At 40.6% G+C, this 19,931-nt stretch overlaps 1 protein-coding gene across 2 annotated transcripts in view; it reads right to left on the bottom strand.

Moving 5' to 3' along the window:
- Positions 1 to 19,931, bottom strand: part of PAIP1 (poly(A) binding protein interacting protein 1) — a 51,389-nt gene that overhangs the window by 21,360 nt on the left and 10,098 nt on the right. For both annotated transcript variants that reach the window (XM_070743391.1, XM_070743390.1), the window contains exons 2-5: positions 14,292 to 14,440; positions 13,583 to 13,771; positions 6,542 to 6,654; positions 935 to 1,046 (exon numbers count right to left, since the gene is read on the bottom strand). In XM_070743391.1, the coding sequence (XP_070599492.1) occupies positions 935 to 1,046; positions 6,542 to 6,654; positions 13,583 to 13,771; positions 14,292 to 14,354 (477 nt within the window). In that variant the 5' untranslated portion in view covers positions 14,355 to 14,440. The remainder of the gene's footprint in view (positions 1 to 934; positions 1,047 to 6,541; positions 6,655 to 13,582; positions 13,772 to 14,291; positions 14,441 to 19,931) is intronic.

Here is a 19,931-nt window from a genome sequence, read left to right as displayed (position 1 = left end):
AGCCCTGATATGGGCTGTTGTGGTAAGCGGAGGCTAAGCCGATACAGAAAACTAATTTAGAAAGAAAGAAAGGAACCTCACTAGCAAAGGTTAATGAGGTAAGTGGAGGATGAATTAATAAAGAAAACTAATTCAGGAAGAAATAAAGGAATCCTAGTGATCTAAAATTGCAGGAAGGAGAGCAGCCACGACTTTCCTCTGGAATGATTCAAGTTAAATCTGGGGGTATGGAGCGACTCCCAGCAAGTTTTCAAATTGACTGACTTAATCCTCAAGATGATTGGTCGAGGACTTCCCACTCCTGAAGGCTGTTCCACCTCAGGATGGAGAATACTTTATCTCAAGAAAGCTATTTTCCTCAGTTCATATATTTTTAGGCTGCTGTTGGTAACCCAGCAAAATCTTTTATTTATTAATAATCACTCTCAATAGTGAAATCGGCAGCATATAAATTTAATAAACAAATAAAATGTAACCACCTGCTAGGTATAAAATTTTGAATCCTCTCATTCAATTAAATCTAAGAGGATATAAAAAGCTTACAGTAGCTTCTTGTAATTGACTACAGTATAGTGAAAGCTTGATTCATGACTAGGAAATAATAAAAATCGCCATAAATACAATTTAATTTTAGAAATATAATGGAAAATATGTTATCTGCATTTTATTCAATTGTTTATTTAAAATAATAATTTGCAAATTAGTGCAAGAACACCTGGTTTTTTTTTATAAGGATGCAAGCATATGACAATTAAAAATAAACTTAAACTATAAGAAAGAGTCTAATAAAATTTTAAATTTGTTCAGAGTTTTCCTATTTTCATTGAGTTATAATGCTCTACAGATGATTTCTCCACCCTTTTCCTTACAAAACGTCTGGCCAGAACTATAGATTGTAAGGAACAATTCAACCATAAAGTAATATTTTTTTTACCTCTAGATTTAGATATAGTTCAGCCAAAAACAGGACAAAGGCATGAAATCTTTTCCTCGCTGCATCATCACCTTTGGCAGCTCCATCTCTATTTTCAAATTCTTTGTGACACCTAAGAGAGACAATTTTGTGCTTATTGGTAAAATTCGTAAAATATGATTTAAAAATTGAGGCATATATGATGTTAAAGGATAACAGGAAAAAGATTAACATGTATGCAATAACTTATCTGTGGCTGCAAAGTAACAAAACATTAAAATAGATTATGCAGATTGATTATATACGTTGATGTAATTTTTGAATCCTTTTATCTCCAAGGGCATGAGTTACGAATCATTGAGTGTCACTGAGTTAACATGACCAAAAAGGAACTCTCTCCCAAGGAGAAATAACACATTTAGGGGATGGTTTGATTCTCAAAGTCTTCCATTTTCTACATAACACAGTAAAAAAAAAAAGGCACTATGAAGGATAAAGTTGTGAAAAAGCATTTCAAATGAGTCCTTGAAAAATATTAAAACAGTGGTGGCTTCATGTAAAACTTTAATCTGATGTACAGTAATACCTCGTTTTACGAACCTAATTGGTTCCAGGGTGAGGTTCGTAAGACGAAACATTGTTTCCCATAGGAAACAATGTAAAATCAATTAATCCGTGCAACGAACCCCCCCCACACACACAAAAAAATGCCGCTGCCCGGCTGTCACCTTTTGAAACAGCCGGGGGGCTTCCCAGCGTCCTCCTGAACCCAAACGCCAAACCCGAACTTCCGGGTACGGCGTTCGGGAGGACACCGAGAAGCTCCCCGGCTGTTTTAAAAGGTAACAGCTTGGCGGCGGGGCTTCCCAGCGGCCTCCTGAACGCCGAACCTGGAAGTTCGGCAAAAGTTCGGGTTTGGGAGGCCGCTTGGAAGCCCCGCCGCCCGGCTGTCTCCTTTTAAAACAGCCAGGGGGCTTCCCAGTGTCCTCCTGAACCCAAATGCCAAACCCGAACTTCCGGGTTCGGCGTTCGGGCCGCCGAGAAGCCCCCCGGCTGTTTTAAAAGGTGACAGCCGGGCAGCGGGGCTTCTCAGCGGCCTCCCGAACGCCGAACCTGGAAGTTTGGGTTTGGCGTTTGGGTTCAGGAGGACACTGTATTTAGGGGCAACAGCATTTACCCCAGAATATCAAATATGACCTTCACCCAGGAACAAATCCGGATGTGGGTCTTCAATACCAGATAAAGAATCTCTTTCTTTTCTCCATCTCCCAGGTAACCTATTCTGCTCTCTGTGGGTGATCTTTCATCAGATTTTCCCCAGACTTATTAGTAACTTCTCCAAAGATAGAACAGAAAGCTGATTGTTGCAGAAAACAGTAATTGCAGAAGACTTTCTCACTTATTCAAAATAAAACCTGGCATTTTAGTGCAAAAATATATGATAACATAAGATTATGTATAGAGCACACAAAAGCTGGAATTAATTATGGCCTGAAAATTGTTTTGGTTTACTTGTTACTTTTCTTCAAGGGTATGTTAAGACTGCCGTATTTTTTTAAAAAAAATATGCACACCAAAATGAACATTATTAAAATATTTTATCTAAAGACTACGGAAATTTTTAAATAGTCCTCATTGGGGAAGAAAGAATACCTTAGACAATTAGAAAACTCTCTTGAAGACTTGAAATCTGATTGCTGCCAGAATTTTGTAAGCAAAAGAAACTTTTGCTTCAAAAGTTTCAAGTCTTCAAAATTTCCCATTCCATAAGGGGCTGAATTTAACTGAGCATATGAAACATCAAATCATTCCCTTTTTGCTGCCAGTTATGAAAAATCAGCTGATGGAAAATATGTACTCAACTTTTCCATGTGTGGTATATAGCTAAACACCAAAGAAATGATTTCTCACATTTTGAGGGCCACTACATATTAAAGCTGAAAATATCTGTGAAAGGTATATTGGACAAAATTATTTGGATCCCAGAAATACTGGGTTCCCACTCAGAATTTATTGCAATAACAACAAAATAAAACAAAACAAACATTCCCAAACTTTTCAGTTTGGAATGGACTGATTCATTCACTGCTAGTGTGAATTCCAAACCTCCCAATCCTAAGTGGCAGTACTAAGAAGTAAAAAATGGTGAGCTATAATATAGATCATTTCCTTTCCTTTATGAAGACTGAGATCCAAGCACAATGTCCTTCTGATCCATATTGAAGCCTAGTAGCTATCAGAGAGAACTATAATGGGAGAAATATATAAGCTGAAGAAAATTATCCAAGTTTGGGAGTATCATAAAAAGTCCAATTGCTTTAAACTTTCAGAACTAAGTTGTCGTAAGTGTGAAATATGGCAAGCCTTGAATATTCTGTACCTGAAGTGTCAAGGGACAAATGCTATTATAACAGTTTATTATAATCTAATATAACTGATGGGTCTTCTCAGTGATGACTCCTGCCTTGTGGAACCCTATCCTATCCTCCTTGTACTTGTACTATTCCCACCAAAGCTTGTACTATTCCCACCAAATGTCTATGGAGATTCTCAATCATCCAGATCATGGTTGTCCCAGCTGCTTTTTCGAGAGACAACTGGACTTTCTTTGAAGATATTTCGCTTCTCATCCAAGACGTTTCTTCCACTCTGACTGGATGGTGTCAGAGCTGAAGAAGCTTCTTAGATGAGAAGTGAAATGTCTTCAAAGAAAAAAAAGTCCAGTTGCCTCTTGAAAAAGCACTTTTGGAACTACTATTCCCACTATTCTGACTTTCCACAAACTGCTAGAAATTTGTTAGTTTCCCCAAGTATTGGTTTAGGATGATGGCTGAACCCCCTTAGTTTGAGGGGTTTTTTTAAAAAAAAAACCCTGCCTTCTTTTTCTTAATATACTTTGTTTTTAATGTTCTATCTGTAAGCTGCCTAGAGTTGCTATGGAGTTAAGCAACCTCAAGATTGAAAAAAACCCAACCCTGCCCCATGTTTACAGACAATCTCAGGCTTTATTTTCTTGACCTCAAAGGCAACATTCTTGTCCTCAAAGGCAACATTCCTGACATGAACTCCAAAGAAGGAGTTTCACCTAGTTTATCTGCCGGATGAGTAAGAGAATATCTGTTTAGTCTGAAAAAAGTAAACAGACTCTGTATCTTCTCACCTTCATTAATATTCATTTATAAAATTTGTTTACCTTTGAAAACATAAAAGCAAACAACCCAAGATAATTGACTTTCAAAGTCTTGGTCTCCTATGTTTTGCTTGTTCTTCCACACTGCTCAAAATTCAAGTCTGCGGCAAGCACACCTCCTCACTGCTTACAATAACTATTGTACAGTGGTACCTCTACTTAAGAACTTAATTCGTTCCGTGACCAGGTTCTTAAGTAGAAAAGTTTGTAAGTAGAAGCAATTTTTCCCATAGGAATCAATGTAAAAGCAAATAATGCATGCAAACCCATTAGGAAAGAAATAAAAGCTAGGAACTTGGGTGGGAGGAGAAGGAGGAAGAAAATGAGGACAGTCATTGCCAAAGGAATGAGGTAATGGGAGGGGAATAAAAAAAATCCAAATCTTGGAATACTGTGTTCAGTTCTGGAGACCTCACCTACAAAAAGATATTGACAAAATTGAACGGGTCCAAAGATGGGCTACAAGAATGATGGAAGGTCTTAAGCATAAATCATATCAGGAAAGACTTAATGAACTCAATCTGTATAGTCTGGAGGACAGAAGGAAAAGGGGGGACATGATCGAAACATTTAAATATGTTAAAGGTTCAGGAGGGAAGTGTTTTTAATAGGAAAGTGAACACAAGAACAAGGGGACACAATCTAAAGTTAGTTGGGGGAAAGATCAAAAGCAACATGAGAAAATATTATTTTACTGAAAGAGTAGTAGATCCTTGGAACAAACTTCCAGCAGACGTGGTTGGTAAATCCACAGTAACTGAATTTAAACATGCCTGGGATAAACATATAGCCATCCTAAGATAAAATACAAAAAATAGTATAAGGGAAGACTAGATGGACCATGAGGTCTTTTTCTGCCATCAGTCTTCTATGTTTCTATGTTTAAGGCTTTAAAAAAAAGAGGGACTCTTGAGGCGGCAAGGAGGAGCATGCACTCCCATACACCTGGTGCGAGGCTGCCTCCCATACACTGCGCCAGAGAGAGAAACCCAGGGGGAATGGCAGGAAACAGGCCAGGCTTTCGTGCCGCTCTCAAATTTCCTGGAAAATTTTTTTCCGGGCTCGGATTCTTAAGTAGAAAATGTTTCTTAAGAAGAGGCAAAAAAATCTTGAACACCCGGTTCTTATCTAGAAAAGTTCTTAAGTAGAGGCATTCTTAAGTAGAGGTACCACTGTATTTGAATTGTAATTATTATTAATCAATAATTATAACTGAATCAAATTATGTCTGATATAACAAAAGCGAAAGATTTTTCCTTGTGAAATTTGCAGATGTTTTGATTCATTTTTAGTTAAGGTATTTTATTCACTTTGAAATTTTAAATAATATTTCTTGAAGAAGCAAGTTTGAAGAGAAGTGTGGTTCATTTTTAACAAAATGAGAAATGGTTTTAAAAGTTGATACAATAGTCCTGAGTAATACATTTCTAGCGTACTGTATTTCCATTCAGTTTTTTTAGTCTTTTATATAAGCTTGGAAAAAAGATATTACTGTTTTAAATTATTCTATTAATAATGAACAACTTAAAGCAGCAACATTTTTCTTCATGCTTGATTGGACGTCTGTGAAAAAAGGACTGCTTTAATGAATAGGAGAAAGGGGTTGTGTTAGCCTGTTTTTTGAATCGTTTTTAAAAGTATGGAGAGCTCTAATGCAGTATACACGCAGAATCAAGATTGACAGTCTTGTTTCTGTCAATGGCAGCTTCTTTCAATATAACAGATCGTGCAGAATGCAGCTGCGAGAGCAATCATGGGCTTCCCCAAATATGCCCATGTTACACCAACACTCCGCAGTCTGCATTGGTTGCCGATCAGTTTCCGGTCACAATTCAAAGTGTTGGTTATGACCTATAAAGCCCTTCATGGCACCGGACCAGAATATCTCCGGGACCGCCTTCTGCCGCACGAATCCCAGCGACCAGTTAGGTCCCACACAGTTGGCCTTCTCCGGGTCCCGCCAACTAAACAATGTCATTTGGCGGGACCCATGGGAAGAGCCTTCTCTGTGGCAGCCCCGGCCCTCTGGAACCAGCTGCCCCCTGGAGATTAGAATTGCCCCCACCCTCCTCACCTTTCGTAAGCTCCTTAAAACCCACCTCTGCCGTCAGGCATGGGGGAACTGAGATATTCCTTCCCCAAAGGCCTTACAATTTATGCCTGGTATGTTTGCGTGTATGTTTGGTTTTATAATAAGGGTTTTTTAGTTGTTTTAGTATTGGATTGTTACATGTTGTTTTTATCATTGTTGTTAGCCGCCCCGAGTCTGCAAATGTCCATTTTAACCTAATACAAGCAACTTACGAATTAAAAATGATAACAATGCATAGAGAATTAATTTTGGAATTAAAATTGTCTTGAAAGATTCCTGGGAAATATTTAATCGGGAAGGGTTTTTTTGTTAAAATTCTCTCACACGCATACACACATATACTTACCTGCCAAGCAGTAATTGTCTGAAGTTGCCATTTTGTGGATTAAATGCGAGGTGATGAGAGAGATAATTGCATAGCCGTGCCCCAATATAGGAAAAATTGGGGACAGATGTAGCCTTTCAAAACAATCAGAAAAACAACCAGAATTAGACATTTTCAAAAGTTCTGTGGTGATTGTATATTTTCTACTTATTTCAAACATAGGTAATATTCTGAATAATATTCAGAATAGTCTAAGTGGCAAACCTCTATGGATGCTAAAACTTGACATCAAAATAAAAACTGGATAGTCATTAATAGAACATTAAGGTTGTATTTTGAGTTTCTCAGAGATTTAGGAGTTCTTACTTTCTCATAAAGAGACAGGAATCAAAAAGTTACTTAGAAGTTAGGCAATCCTGGGAACCCATGTGTTCTAGTCCTTCTTTAAACAAAAAGACAGATACAGTGATACCTCGTCTTACGAACTTAATTGGTTCCGGGATGAGGTTTGTAAAGTGAAATGTTTGTAAGACGAAACAATGTTTCCCATAGGAATCAATGGAAAAGCGATTAATGTGTGGAAGCCCAAAACTCACCCCTTTTGCCAGCCGAAGGGCCCGTTTTTGCGCTGCTGGGATGCCCCTCAGGCTCCCCTCCATTGGAAACCCCACCTCCGGACTTCCGTTGCCAGCGAGGGGCCCATTTTTGCCCTGCTGGGATTCCCCTGCAGCATTGCAAAAACACGGAAGTCCGGGGGTGGTGTTTCCCATGGAGGGGAACCTCAGGGGAATTCCAGCAGCGCAAAAACGGGCCCTTCGCTGGCAACAGAAGTCCAGAGGCTGGGCATCCCAGTGGCAGTGACTTGGGTTTGTAAGGTGAAAATAGTTTAGAAGAAGAGGGGAAAAAACCTTAAACCTCGGGTTTGTATCTTGAAAAGTTTGTATGACGAGTGGTTTGTAAGACGAGGTATCACTGTATATTTATTCGACTTCTATGCCCCCCAATCCCAAAGGCCAGCCACTAGGTGGGGGGCGCATGCACGCATGCCCATCAGTGTGAGATTTGGCATCTGTGCATGCGCAGAAGTGAAATCTCACACAAGAACGCTTGTGCGTGAGAGATTTTGATGATTTTTTTGCTTCCACGCATGCACAAAAGCAAAAAACCTGCCAAAAACCAGCGAAATCTCACACGTGAGAACATCCTCGTGCAACATTTTGCTTGCTCTGCATGCATAGAAGCCAAATCTCACGCGGGTGCAGAGATACATATGCATCTCAATTTCCACTTCCGGAACCCCGATCCCAGGTGTCCCAGTGCAACCCGCTACTGCCAGTCACCATCTTTCAGCCTTAGGAAGCAGGCAAGCGGGAGACACTTCTGAAATCTTACAGCAGAGGTCTTCAAACTTGGCAATTCTAAAACTTGTGGACTTCAACTCCCAGAATTCTCCAGTCAGCTATGCTGGCTGGAGAATTCTGGGAGTTGAAGTCCACAAGTCTTAAAGTTGCCAAGTTTGGGGACCCCTGTCTTATAGGGACTTCTACAGGAAGTAGCGAAGGGTCAAATCAACTTAAAGGCATATGAACATAGTATCACCTAATCTTTTACTTAATAACAATTGCGAAGACACAACCTTATCCAACACATACATCAATCTGCGCCCAGCATTATGAATTCCTGAACAATTTCATTTCTTACAAATACGGTAGTTTTCCTTTCTCTGAATTTTTTTAAATTGAGAAATGAAGTTGCACATGCTAGTTTAACTTTCCTTTAACAAAGAACAATTAAAGCCCATGCTAAAACAGAACAGAAACCAAATGCACTCAAGGTAACTCACCAGAAAATATTTACAAACAAATGCTGCTTTCTAATCTCAAATGAGTTCCCTAGTGGATTCACGTTTTCAAGTCATATCCTTTGTTCTCATTTTCAAAATATACAGATGACCTTAACTTTGGTATTTAAACGTTCCTTTTTACAATTACTGTCTTCCACAGCAAGTATTATATTGCTACAGTTATGCAGATGTTTTCCATATTAAAAACCCAATTCCTTAAATGATGTACGATAAACATATATCTACAAGTAGTCCCTGATTTATGACTGCTCACTCAGCGAGTGCCTGAAATTCTAATGAACCTGCCTAGGGGTTCCCTACAACATGAATCCAATATATAACCATTTTCCCTCATGGACACATAACTAAACTTTGGGTACTTGGCTATTAGGCTGCATTTATGGCCAACTGCAGCATTCCACGGTCACACGACTGGGAATTATGAGAGTTTTGCTGAAAATCAGCATGTCCTGTTTATGGCAAAACCGTGCTCGTAGCAAACCTTTAATTTATTCAATGACAACTGCAAAAGAGGTCATATAATTGGGTTGACCAAACCATTTTATCATGGTCATGAGTTATGACTGATTGACAGGCTCCATTTCAGCCATAATTCGAGGACCACTTTATAATAAAAGGATAGAGAGATGTCATGCTTATTTTCAAATTTATTGATAAAAAACAATCTATTTCTGGTTTGATTAAATAATGAGACAATATTAACAAACATCAGGATTCTTTATTATTATAAGATACACCAAATCAAGAAACCAAGACTGACAGTCCTAATATCTACTATTTATTATAAAAGCATTGTAGTATGAAACCTCTTTCTAAGGTTTTCATAAATTTGTATTGAATTGGCACCTATGTACTCCTACCTAACTCCCCTCGTAGAAACGAGGGTCAAAGGGGCATTTAAGCTATTGAGTACAACCCTCTGCTTAGGTCAAGAATCTGAATCAAAGCGTCCTTGACAGATGGCTGTCTAAATTCTGTCTGATCATATCCAGAGAAAGCAGCTTAGGTCTCCCTAGATAATCTGTTCTGGTCAAATTGTTTCCTACATTCAATCAGAACCTGTTTTCTTTTAACAGAAGACCATTCAATGCTTTGCATTGTGGAGCGATAGATAACAGATTCCAATGCTGGCTGGGGAATTCTGGGAGTTGAAGTCCAAATATCTTCAAGTTGCCAAGGTTGGGAAACACTGGTCTAGATAATGTAAACCACTTAGAGAGAGAAAGCTGTAAAGCAGTATACAGTGGTACCTCAAGATATGAACCCCTCGTCTTACGAACAACTCGTGATACGAACCCGGGGTTCAGAAAAATTTTGCCTCTTCTTACGAACTTTTTTCGAGTTACGAACCGGCATTCGGAGACTGCTGGGAAGCTGCACGGCTGTTTTAAAAGGTGACAGCCAGGCGGCGGGGCTTCCCAGAAGCCTCCCGAACGCCGGTTCGTAACTCGAAAAAAGTTCGTAAGAGGCAAAAATTTTCTGAACCCCGGGTTCGGTTCGGGAGGTTGCTGGGAAGCCCCCCAGGCCGGCTGTCACCTTTTAAAACAGCCGCGACTGCTGGGAAGCCACGCGGCTGTTTTAAAATGTCACAGCCGGCCTGGGGGGCTTCCCAGCACCCCCCCCGAACCCCGAACCTGGAAGTTCGGCAAAAGTTCGGGGTTCGGGGGGGTGCTGGGAAGACCCCCAGGCCGGCTGTCACCTTTTAAAACAGCCGCGTGGCTTCCCAGCTGTCTCTGAACACCGAACGCGGAAGTTCGGGTTTGGCGTTCAGCTTTGGGAGACAGCTGGGAAGCCGCACGGCTGTTTTAAAAGGTGACAGCCGGCCTGGGGGGGCTTCCCAGCACCCCCCCGAACCCCGAACTTTTGCCGAACTTCCGGGTTCGGGGGGGTGCTGGGAAGCCCCCCAGGCCAGCTGTCACCTTTTAAAACAGCCGCGCGGCTTCCCAGCAGTCGCCGAATGCCGTTTTTTTGCGGGGGGGGGGGTTTGGGTTGCACGGATTAATTGACTTTACATTGTTTCCTATGGGAAACAATGTTTCATCTTACGAACCTTTCGTCTTACGAACCTCCTCCTTGCACCAATTAAGTTCGTATCATGAGGTATTACTGTATAATATCATGATCTCCTATCATGATCAACATCATGATCCGAATATTAGCTACGGTAGTCGGTGATAAAATGTATGCAAGCAAACAAAGAGCAACCAGGGCTCCAGAGTACAGGTTTTTGCTGCCTTCTGTATAACACATCTTGATAATTTTCACTATTTTTATTTGCTCATTTTCCATTTGCAGTAGGATATTCTACTGAAAACGAGACAGGGAAATGATCATTTTGTCTGACTGGAGATTATATTACTGTTGGTGCTGCTTCTTTTTCTCAGCAAAGTGCTTTAGATATTTATCGAATTCAATTTGTTTAGTGCCCATTTCCCTACATTCCAAGATTGCCTTGGACACTAACAATAATTTTCTCTGGGATTTGGCACATTCACAAGAAACCTAGAACCTGATTTGAATGAGTAAAATTCTGTTACTGCAAACACAGCATCCTAAATGAGATGAAGCTTCTAGCAGCCTAAAGATTCCAATGATTAATTTATTAAATGTATTGCCATCCATCTCAGCGGTTGGCTTATAAACTGTTAAAAGCTGATATAAAACAATTAAGATTAAATAGAAATTAAAAATCAAGAGGACCGGTGACACAGGAGAAGACAGGTGGGGATATTTTTTTTAATCAACCCTGTCAGTCATTCCCAGCAGTGGGCACCACCCCTATCAGGACTCTAAGACCAGCCAGCAGAGCCAGGTTTTAAGGCTCTTCCAGAAGGCCAAGAGGGTGGGCCTGGACTTCATCTCTGAGAGAATATTCCAGAAGGCAGGGCTCACAGAAATATCTTCTCCTGGATCCTGCGAGCCAAAATTATTTGACAGACAGGATCTAAAATAGGCTTCTTGTGGTGTGACCGGAACAATCTGGAACCGAACACATTCAAAGCCGTAGAAATGGTGGTAGACTTTAGGAGAAACCCTTCTATCCTTCCACCTCTCACAATAATAGACAACACAGTATCAACAGTAGAGATTTTCAAATTTCTAGGGTCTATCATATCTCAAGACCTAAAATGGTCACCTAACATCAAAAACATCATCAAAAATGCACAACAAAGAATGTTCTTTCTGTGCCAACTCAGGAAGCTCAAACTGCCCAAGGAGCTTCTGATACAGTTCTACAGAGGAATCATTGAGTCTGTCATCTGCACCTCTATAACTGTCTGGTTTGGTTCTGCAACCCAGCAAGACCGACACAGACTTCAGAGGATAATCAGAACTGCAGAAAAAACAATTGCTGCCAATCTGCCTTCCATTGAGGACTTGTATTCTGCACGAGTCAAAAAGAGGGTGGTGAAAATATTTACTGACCCCTCACATCCTGGACACAAATTGTTTCAACTCCTACCCTCAAAACGTTGCTAGAGCACTGCGCACCAAGACAATTAGACACAAGAACAGTTTTTTCCCCAAATGCCATCACTGTACTAAACAAATAAATCCTTCAACACTGTCAAACCTTTTACTAAGTCTGCACTTCTATTTCCACTAGTTTTTTCTCATTATTCCTATCACCCTTTTCCTCCCTCTTAGGACTGTATGACTGTAACTTGTTGCTTGTATCCTAAGATTTTTATTAATATTGATTGTTTCTTCATTACTTATTTGACCCCTATGACAATCATTAAGTGTTGTACGACATGATTCTTGACAAATCTATATTTTCTTTTATGGACATTGAGAGCATATGCACCAAGACAAATTCCTTGTGTGTCCAATCACACTTGGCCAATAAAGAATTCTGTTCTGTTCTATTCTATTCTGCTGGAGTAGGACAGGCCAATCCCATTGGGGTGAAATGGCTCCCCAGATATCCTGGACATAAAGGGCTTTAAAGGCATTAATGAAACCTTGAACTGGAGCTGCAATAGTGCAGCTCACTCAACAACAGTGTTATATGCGCTACCTGAGGAGTTTCCAGAACTGTTTGTGCTGCTATGTTCTGTACCAGTGGTAGCTTCCAAATACTCTTCAATGTAGAGTGAGTTGCAGTCAACCAACTGAGAGATGACAGGGCATAAGTGACTATGCACAGTGCCTCATAATACTGGGGGGGAGGAATATAGTGCTGAATTCAGCCCTGGGTTTATTTCTCCTGCACTTTCACAAAGAACTGGCAGCTGGCCTTTCCCTCTTCTCACTCTGCTAAGTGTAATCCTGGCATTGCTCTATCAATATGATATTGTATTTTATTTCAATATGTTGATTTCCTTGTTTTTGTACCATTTACAAATTATTTATTATTTTATATTGCACAGCAAACCTTTTTTTCAATCTCAAAATCTCCAGTTGTTCTAAGCTTTTAATTATTTGAGGGAAATATTTTATTGTACTATTTGTTTACTTATTTTAAAGATCTACATGACTACCCAATGTGCAAAAATGGGACTCTCAGAGGCATACAGGAATAATATCAAAAATTACCACAACTGTTGTCACACATCTGTTACACCTGCAAGTTGAACCCCATTCTACCACTAACACCTGAGGATAAACCCAGGTCTTCAAAGTTTCCTAAAGACTAGCAGGATTAGGGTTGGTTGAATGGGGAAGGGGGGGTGTCGTTTCACAAGGCAGGTGGGAAAGCAGAGAAGGTCCACCTCATATGTCCCAGGAGTTGACCCTGTTTCAAGGAAGGCACCTGGAGCACGCATAGAAACATAGAGGATTGACAGCAGAAAAAGACTTCATGGTCCATCTAGTCTGCCCTTATACTATTTCCCGTATTTTATCTTAGGATGGATAAATGTTTATCCCAGACATGTTTAAATTTAGTTACTGTGGATTTACCAACCACATCTGCTGGAAGTTTGTTGAAAGCATCTACTACTCTTTCAGTAAAATAATATTTTCTCACGTTGCTTCTGATTTTTTCCCCAACTAACCTCAGATTGTGACTCCTTGTTCTCGTGTTCACTTTCCTATTAAAAACACTTCCCTCCTGAACCTTATTTAACACTCTATCGAGGCATGTTTAGACAAGTAGAAAGAGGTTCCTCAAAAAACCTGGTCCTAGGCCATGTATTCCCTTGCTTTACAGCATTTACACAAATTTCTAAAGCCATAGCCACTCAACAAATTACCTGTTGATATATGAGTTCAACAAGTTCTTGTAAAGCTTCATGTGTATTCACACAGCCATTCAGAATTTCTGAAAAATGTGCTATTTCCGTTTCAAAGCAGGCTGGCTGCTCTGCCAGATGATTCAGAAAATCCTGCACATATTCTGTTGAAGTTGGATATCCATCACAGCCATCTTCTAAAGAAGATTCCTAAAAATAATTATCAATTTGAATTGCATCATTATCATGACTGTATACTTATAATTTCTTTATATATTGAGTTTCACATTCAAGGAATACTAATGGAATGTCATTCATTTTAAACATTTTCGTTTTTAAATTTACACCACAAATGAAATAGTGAATGAAATAGTTATTATTATTTTATTCAACTTTTTTTATGCTGCTCTTCTTAGACTCAGGGGGGTTTACAACAGGTTAGCAATAGCATTTTTTAACAGAGCCAGCATATTGTCCCCGCAATCCGAGTCCTCATTTTACCCACCTCGGAAGGATGGAAGGCTGAGTCAACCTTGAGCCGGTGATGAGATTTGAACCGCTGACCCGCAGATCTAGCAGTCAGCTTTAGTGGCCTGCAGTACTGCACTCTACCCACTGCGCCCCTTCGGCTAATTCTTGTAAGAGCGAATGCATTTTCTAATTTTTTTAAAATACGTTTATAATTTTTTTATTTAGATGGAGCAGGTAGAGAGAAATTCTTAATACTTACAGTATGATTTGCGGTGTATCCTGATGGGTAAAATTCAGGAGCGTTTACTGATAGCTTTGACATTACCACTGGAGCCACAACCACCTGAGGTTTAGTTACTGCTGGGCCCAGATTTTTTTTTTCTGGTAATGATGCAGGTCTTGCTGGATCTGAAAAAATATACAAAACCTAATTAAATAGCTTTCATGTCAGTTTAAAATTTCTTTGGGGGTGTCAGCTTTTCTGCCTGTGAATTTGTCTTATTTGAGAAATATAAGGCACCCCCGAAAAATAAGACGTAGCACAACTATTGGAGCAAAAATTAATATAAGACAGTGTCTTATTTTTGGGGAAACACAGTAGGAAGTTAGCAGGTAGAAAGTTTTCTGGAAGAAGAGGCGGTTTAATAAGATATCTAAATGAAGCAAAAACTCCTTGAATGTTCTTTGACGCTGGAGCTAGTGCTGAAAAAGTGGTTATCTAGTACCATCTGAGACCCAGGGGCGGGTTCCAGATTCTGCTACTGCTGGTTTGCTCATGGACGGCGCACGCATGCACAGTACAAAAATAACCAAGATGAGGACCGTCTTGAAGTGGGTGGCAGGTGTAGGTCACTGCCAGTGCCAGCGACCCAGGCCACCAAGTTACTAACGGTTCTATAGAACGGGTCCAAACTGGTAGTAACCCACCTCTGTTCTGATCTTATCTAATGAAGTTATATATGCCCTTGAGTATACACTGACATCAGAATCTACTTTATGAGAATGGCGAGGCATTCCTACTCTCTCCTCTTACTGTGTTGGGAGACTTTCTCCTATTATATTTGCTTGATTTACTGACTAAATTTCTAAAAGGGTGAGGGAACAATTTTTAATTTTTTGAACAGAACTTTGAATACTTGTAAAATGCTCAACTATATGGGAATTGATAGCCAGCTGCCTTCCTTTTTCTATCAAATGCCATCCTGGAATGATAGTCTGAAAGGTGTTAGTTCTAACATTTGAGTGGAAGTAGTGGCAGTGAGAGAGCTGTATATACATATTTTTATAAGCTTCGTTACTTGACCATGGCAGTGATTTTCAACCTTTTTTGAGCCGCTACACATTTTTTACATTTACAAAATCCTGGGGCACACCACCAACCAAAATGACACAAAATGACACTCTAACACAGTACATATTATACATATACAGTGATCCCTGGGTATCGCGATCCCGATCATTGCGAACGGCTATATGGCGATTTTTCAACCCGGAAGTCAAAACACCATCTGCGCATGCGCGCCCTTTTTTTCTATGGCCACGCATGCGTAGATGGCGCCGGGCAGATCAGCTGCTGGGCGGCTTCCCTGGGTCTTCCCCCTCTTGCTGGCGGGAGGGCGAGCGGCGGGCATCAGCGAGGAGTTTCCCCACCGCCCACGCAAACTCCTCGCTGCTGCCGCGCCCGCCGCTTGTCCGCCGCCTGCCTGCCCGCGCGCCCGCCGCTCGCCTGCCCTTCGCCCGCCCACGCCGTTCGCTCGCGCCGCTTCCCAGCTAAGTCCTGAAGCGAATTGGCTTCAGGACTCAGCTGGGAAGCGGCGCGAGCGAGCGGCGCGAGCGAACGGCTTGTCCGCCGCCTGCCTGCCCGCTCGCCCTTCGCCCGCCCACGCCGTTCGCTCGCGCCGCTTCCCAGCTGAGTCCTGAAGCGAATTGGCTTCAGGACTCAGCTGGGAAGTGGCGCGAGCGAACGGCGTGGGCGGGCGAAGGGCGGGCGAGCGGCAGCGAGGAGTTTGCGTGGGTGGCGGGGAAACCCCAATCTTCGGCTCCTCGCTGCTGCGGCGGAAGTAAAAACACCATCTGCGCATGCGCAGATGGTGTTTTTACTTCCGCACTGGTACTTCGCGAAAAACCGATCATTGCGAGGGGTCCTGGAACGGAACCCTCACAATAATCGGGGGACCACTGTAGATAACATTGTGATACATTGTATATAACCCTCTGCGGGGGGGCTCTTATAAAATGAAAAAGGTCAAATATCTATATATCTATCAGGATAGACATAACGGGCTGAGGCTGAGGCTTCATCTAGTGGTGGCAACATTTACCTCCAGTCCTGACCAGGATTAGAAATCTGGACCATGGGGAGGAGTAGCGGCTTCAACTACTTGCCATGGCCACACAATGACAAGTGCGTGGCAGCCCGAGCGGGAACCTTCCTGGGTGTGGATGAGAGGCGGCCTGCTATTGGTTCATCACTAGTGGTCAGGACGCACCCTAGATGGTGATTGGTCAGTGGGTGTTCCCTGTGCCTCCACTCTTCCTGTCCCGTAGTTTGGGGACCCATGTTTAATTTCCCCACGGCACAGCTGACCATGTCTCACGGCACACTGGTTGAAAAACACTGGACTATGGAACCAATCGAGGGGTTGGTTTGTGTTGCTGCTGTCATGTGGGTGGGAGTATAGGTTTTTACTTCATTACTTGACTATATTACCTGTTTAAGAAGAGCTCTATTAACCCTGTACGAAAAGCGGCCAGTTAAAGATTATGAACAGCACATGAAGATAATACCATTTTTTCACTGTCGCTCCAGAACATATGATAAAGTCAGCTACCTGCAATTCATATAGTTGTCAAGACTAGTAGTCATTGGTAGATATATCTTTCACGTATATTTTAAGGAGATTTGTTTTTAGTTTTACATTTTTCTCTTTTTATTTTATACAATTTTTTAAATTTATAATTAAAAAAATAGACTAAATTACTTAATTTCAATGATTCTGCTCCTCTGACTACCACGTACAAGTTTGCATTGATTTTCTCATACATATTTCTCCTTCCCATCTATTTTGTTATTCTGGCAGGATGAATCTAGTGGCAGGCCAAAGTCTCTTAACTCCAAATGATGGCTGTTTTGGAGCGCTGACATCTAGTTCTTACCAATATTCTGGTGGAGAATCTGAAAGGAAATGCATCATCCTATGCATATATATTTTTTCTCCTTTAAGGATAATTGAAGCAGAACACAGACCATTCTCCCAGAGTTGGTCAAAAAGTCTCACTGTTGACTAACTTTGGAAAAGATTGTACCAAAGTACAAGAATGGCCTCTGAAAGTAATGAAAGCACTCTGAAGTTAAAAAGCAATGAGAGCTGAAAATGACTTCATATTCAGAGTCCTCTACTGAAATCAATACATCACATAGCAGTTCGAATCCCTAGCATAGATCTCCTGTGCGAGCAGGGGGTTGGACTAGATGGCCTCCAAGGTCTCTTCCAACTCTGTTACTGTTGTATGTTACATATAAGGAGTGGTTCTTGAGAGGATAAAAATGCTTTTCCTACTGCCCGACCACACTGCTCACCCATTTTGAGACTATCAGAAATCACTACCCCTAAATCCTTCTCTTCTGAAGTTTTTGCTAACAGAGAACTGCCAATGCAATACTCAGATTGAGGATTCCTTTTCCCCAAGTGCATTATTTTACATTTGGAAACATTAAACTGCAGTTTCCATTGCTTTGACCATTTATCTAGTAAAGCTAAATCATTTACCATATTACAGACCTCTCCAGGAATATCAACCCTATTACACACTTTAGAGTCATCGGCAAATAGGCAAACCTTCCCCTATGTCACTCACAAACATATTAAAAAGAATAGGACCCAGAACAGACCCTTGTGGCACACCGCTTGTAACCTGTCTCTGCTCAGAATACTCACCATTAACAATAACTCTCTGATGTCTATGCTTCAGCCAGCTTGAAATCCACTGAACTATCCAGGGATTAAGCCCAATCTTTGCTAATTTATCTATCAGCTCTTTATGTGGAACCGTATCAAAGGCTTTGCTGAAGTCCAGATAGGCAATATCCATGGCACCACCTTGATCCAACACCTTTGTGACATAGTCAAAGAAATCAATGAGATTAGTCTGACATGATTTGCCTTCAGTAAAGCCATGCTGATACCCAGTCCATCAGGATGGAAAGACAAGATATGTTATACGAGTCCCATCTATTACAGTGGTCATTTACGGGACTATGAAAGAAGGTTTTCTTGGTGGTGGATTCTTCTCTATGAAACATCAGTCTCTTGGAGGAATATCCACCTTGTTGTTTTTATGAAAGGCCTGGAATACGTGATTTTGTCAATGGAATTGGGGACCATAAATGGAGTTGGAACCAATCAAGGTGTTGTGTTGTGTTGCTGCTGTCATGTAGGTGGGAGTATAGGTTTTTGTTTGGATTTTTAATATTGAAAGCAGCCTGGATCACCTAAATAAATACATTTGATTATAAATAAGGGTTTTTTCCCCATTTTTAGAATTCAATATTACAATCTGTGGCAACTTGAATGCTATCAGAGGAAAAATTGTACTAATCTTATAATCCAAGATTTTTCTAAAAGTTTCAAAAAGAAAATGTTTCTTTGCAATTTTCTAATCAATGGAGTAGAATAAACCCAGTGATCCTGACTCTAATTCAAATTTAACTGGAACATCTACAGCAGATTTCAACCTTAAGAAAATTATTGAGTCAGTGTGAAAACTGCAAGTCACATAGAAAAATGCATTTTAAAATACCAACTAATAGCTGACTTTGTGTTATTAATTTTGTTCACATACTGTTAAAGTACATAAAGTACAGAGTCACTTCAAAACTGCAAAATAAAATTATAGTGCATAATGATTTATGTCTATATAGTACAGCAAGCTAACGCAGCTCTTTTCCAACAGCATCCCAAAGACAGAACTGAGGAATTATTGGATAGGTAGGCTGATTTACCTCTTCAGAATGCTGATTGTAATGCCAATCAAAGAGCACTAATCTAGGAAGGCTGTTTACACTGCTGAACAATTGTTTAAAAGCAGTTAATACCCAGTGGACGTCTCTGCCCTATAGCCTTCAACCTGCACACATCTGATATGGAGCCAGAAAACAGAAGCAGACGTTATGTTAGCTACTAACTGAGACTGAATGGAGAACAGCATTTCTGCAGCAATAGTGTGTGGAGGGGTTGGGGGATGCCATTCTTACACAAGAACAGAGGTCTCCAACTTGGCAACTTTAAGATTTGTGGAGTTCAACTCCCAGAATTCCTCAGTCAGCAAAGCTGGTTGATGAATTCGGGGAGTTGAACCCCACAAGTCTTAAAGTTGCCAAGGTTGGAGACCCTTGCACTAAAGTACCCAGCAAAATGGAAATGTTAATATGCACCACCCCAATAATAATAATATCAGAGTACAATCAGAGTACAACATATAAACATGGTTTATATATATTTTACCTAGATTGCTATTTATTCTTGTTAACATCCAATCAACAGAGATTGGACTCATTTGAGACAATGATGAATCCGCATACAGACAGGAGATTGAACAACTAATTTTATGGTGTAGCTGGAACAATCTGAAACTGAACACACTAAAAAACCATAGACATTGTGGTAGACTTTAGGAGAAACACACCCATACTTCCACCTTTTATAATACTAGACAACACAGTATGAACTATAGAGACCTTAAAATTTCTAGGTTCAACCATATCACAAGATCTAAATGAACACCTAACGCCAAAAAAGCATAATAAATAATGTTCTTTCTGCGCCAACTCAGAAAGCTCAAACAGCCCGCTGCTAATACGGTTCTACAGAGGAATTATAGATTTGTCATCTGCACCTCT

This window comes from Erythrolamprus reginae, chromosome 2, assembly GCF_031021105.1.
Source record: "Erythrolamprus reginae isolate rEryReg1 chromosome 2, rEryReg1.hap1, whole genome shotgun sequence".
In the NCBI taxonomy this organism is placed as follows: Eukaryota; Metazoa; Chordata; class Lepidosauria; order Squamata; family Dipsadidae; genus Erythrolamprus; species Erythrolamprus reginae.
This window is presented reverse-complemented; position numbering and strand designations above follow the sequence as displayed.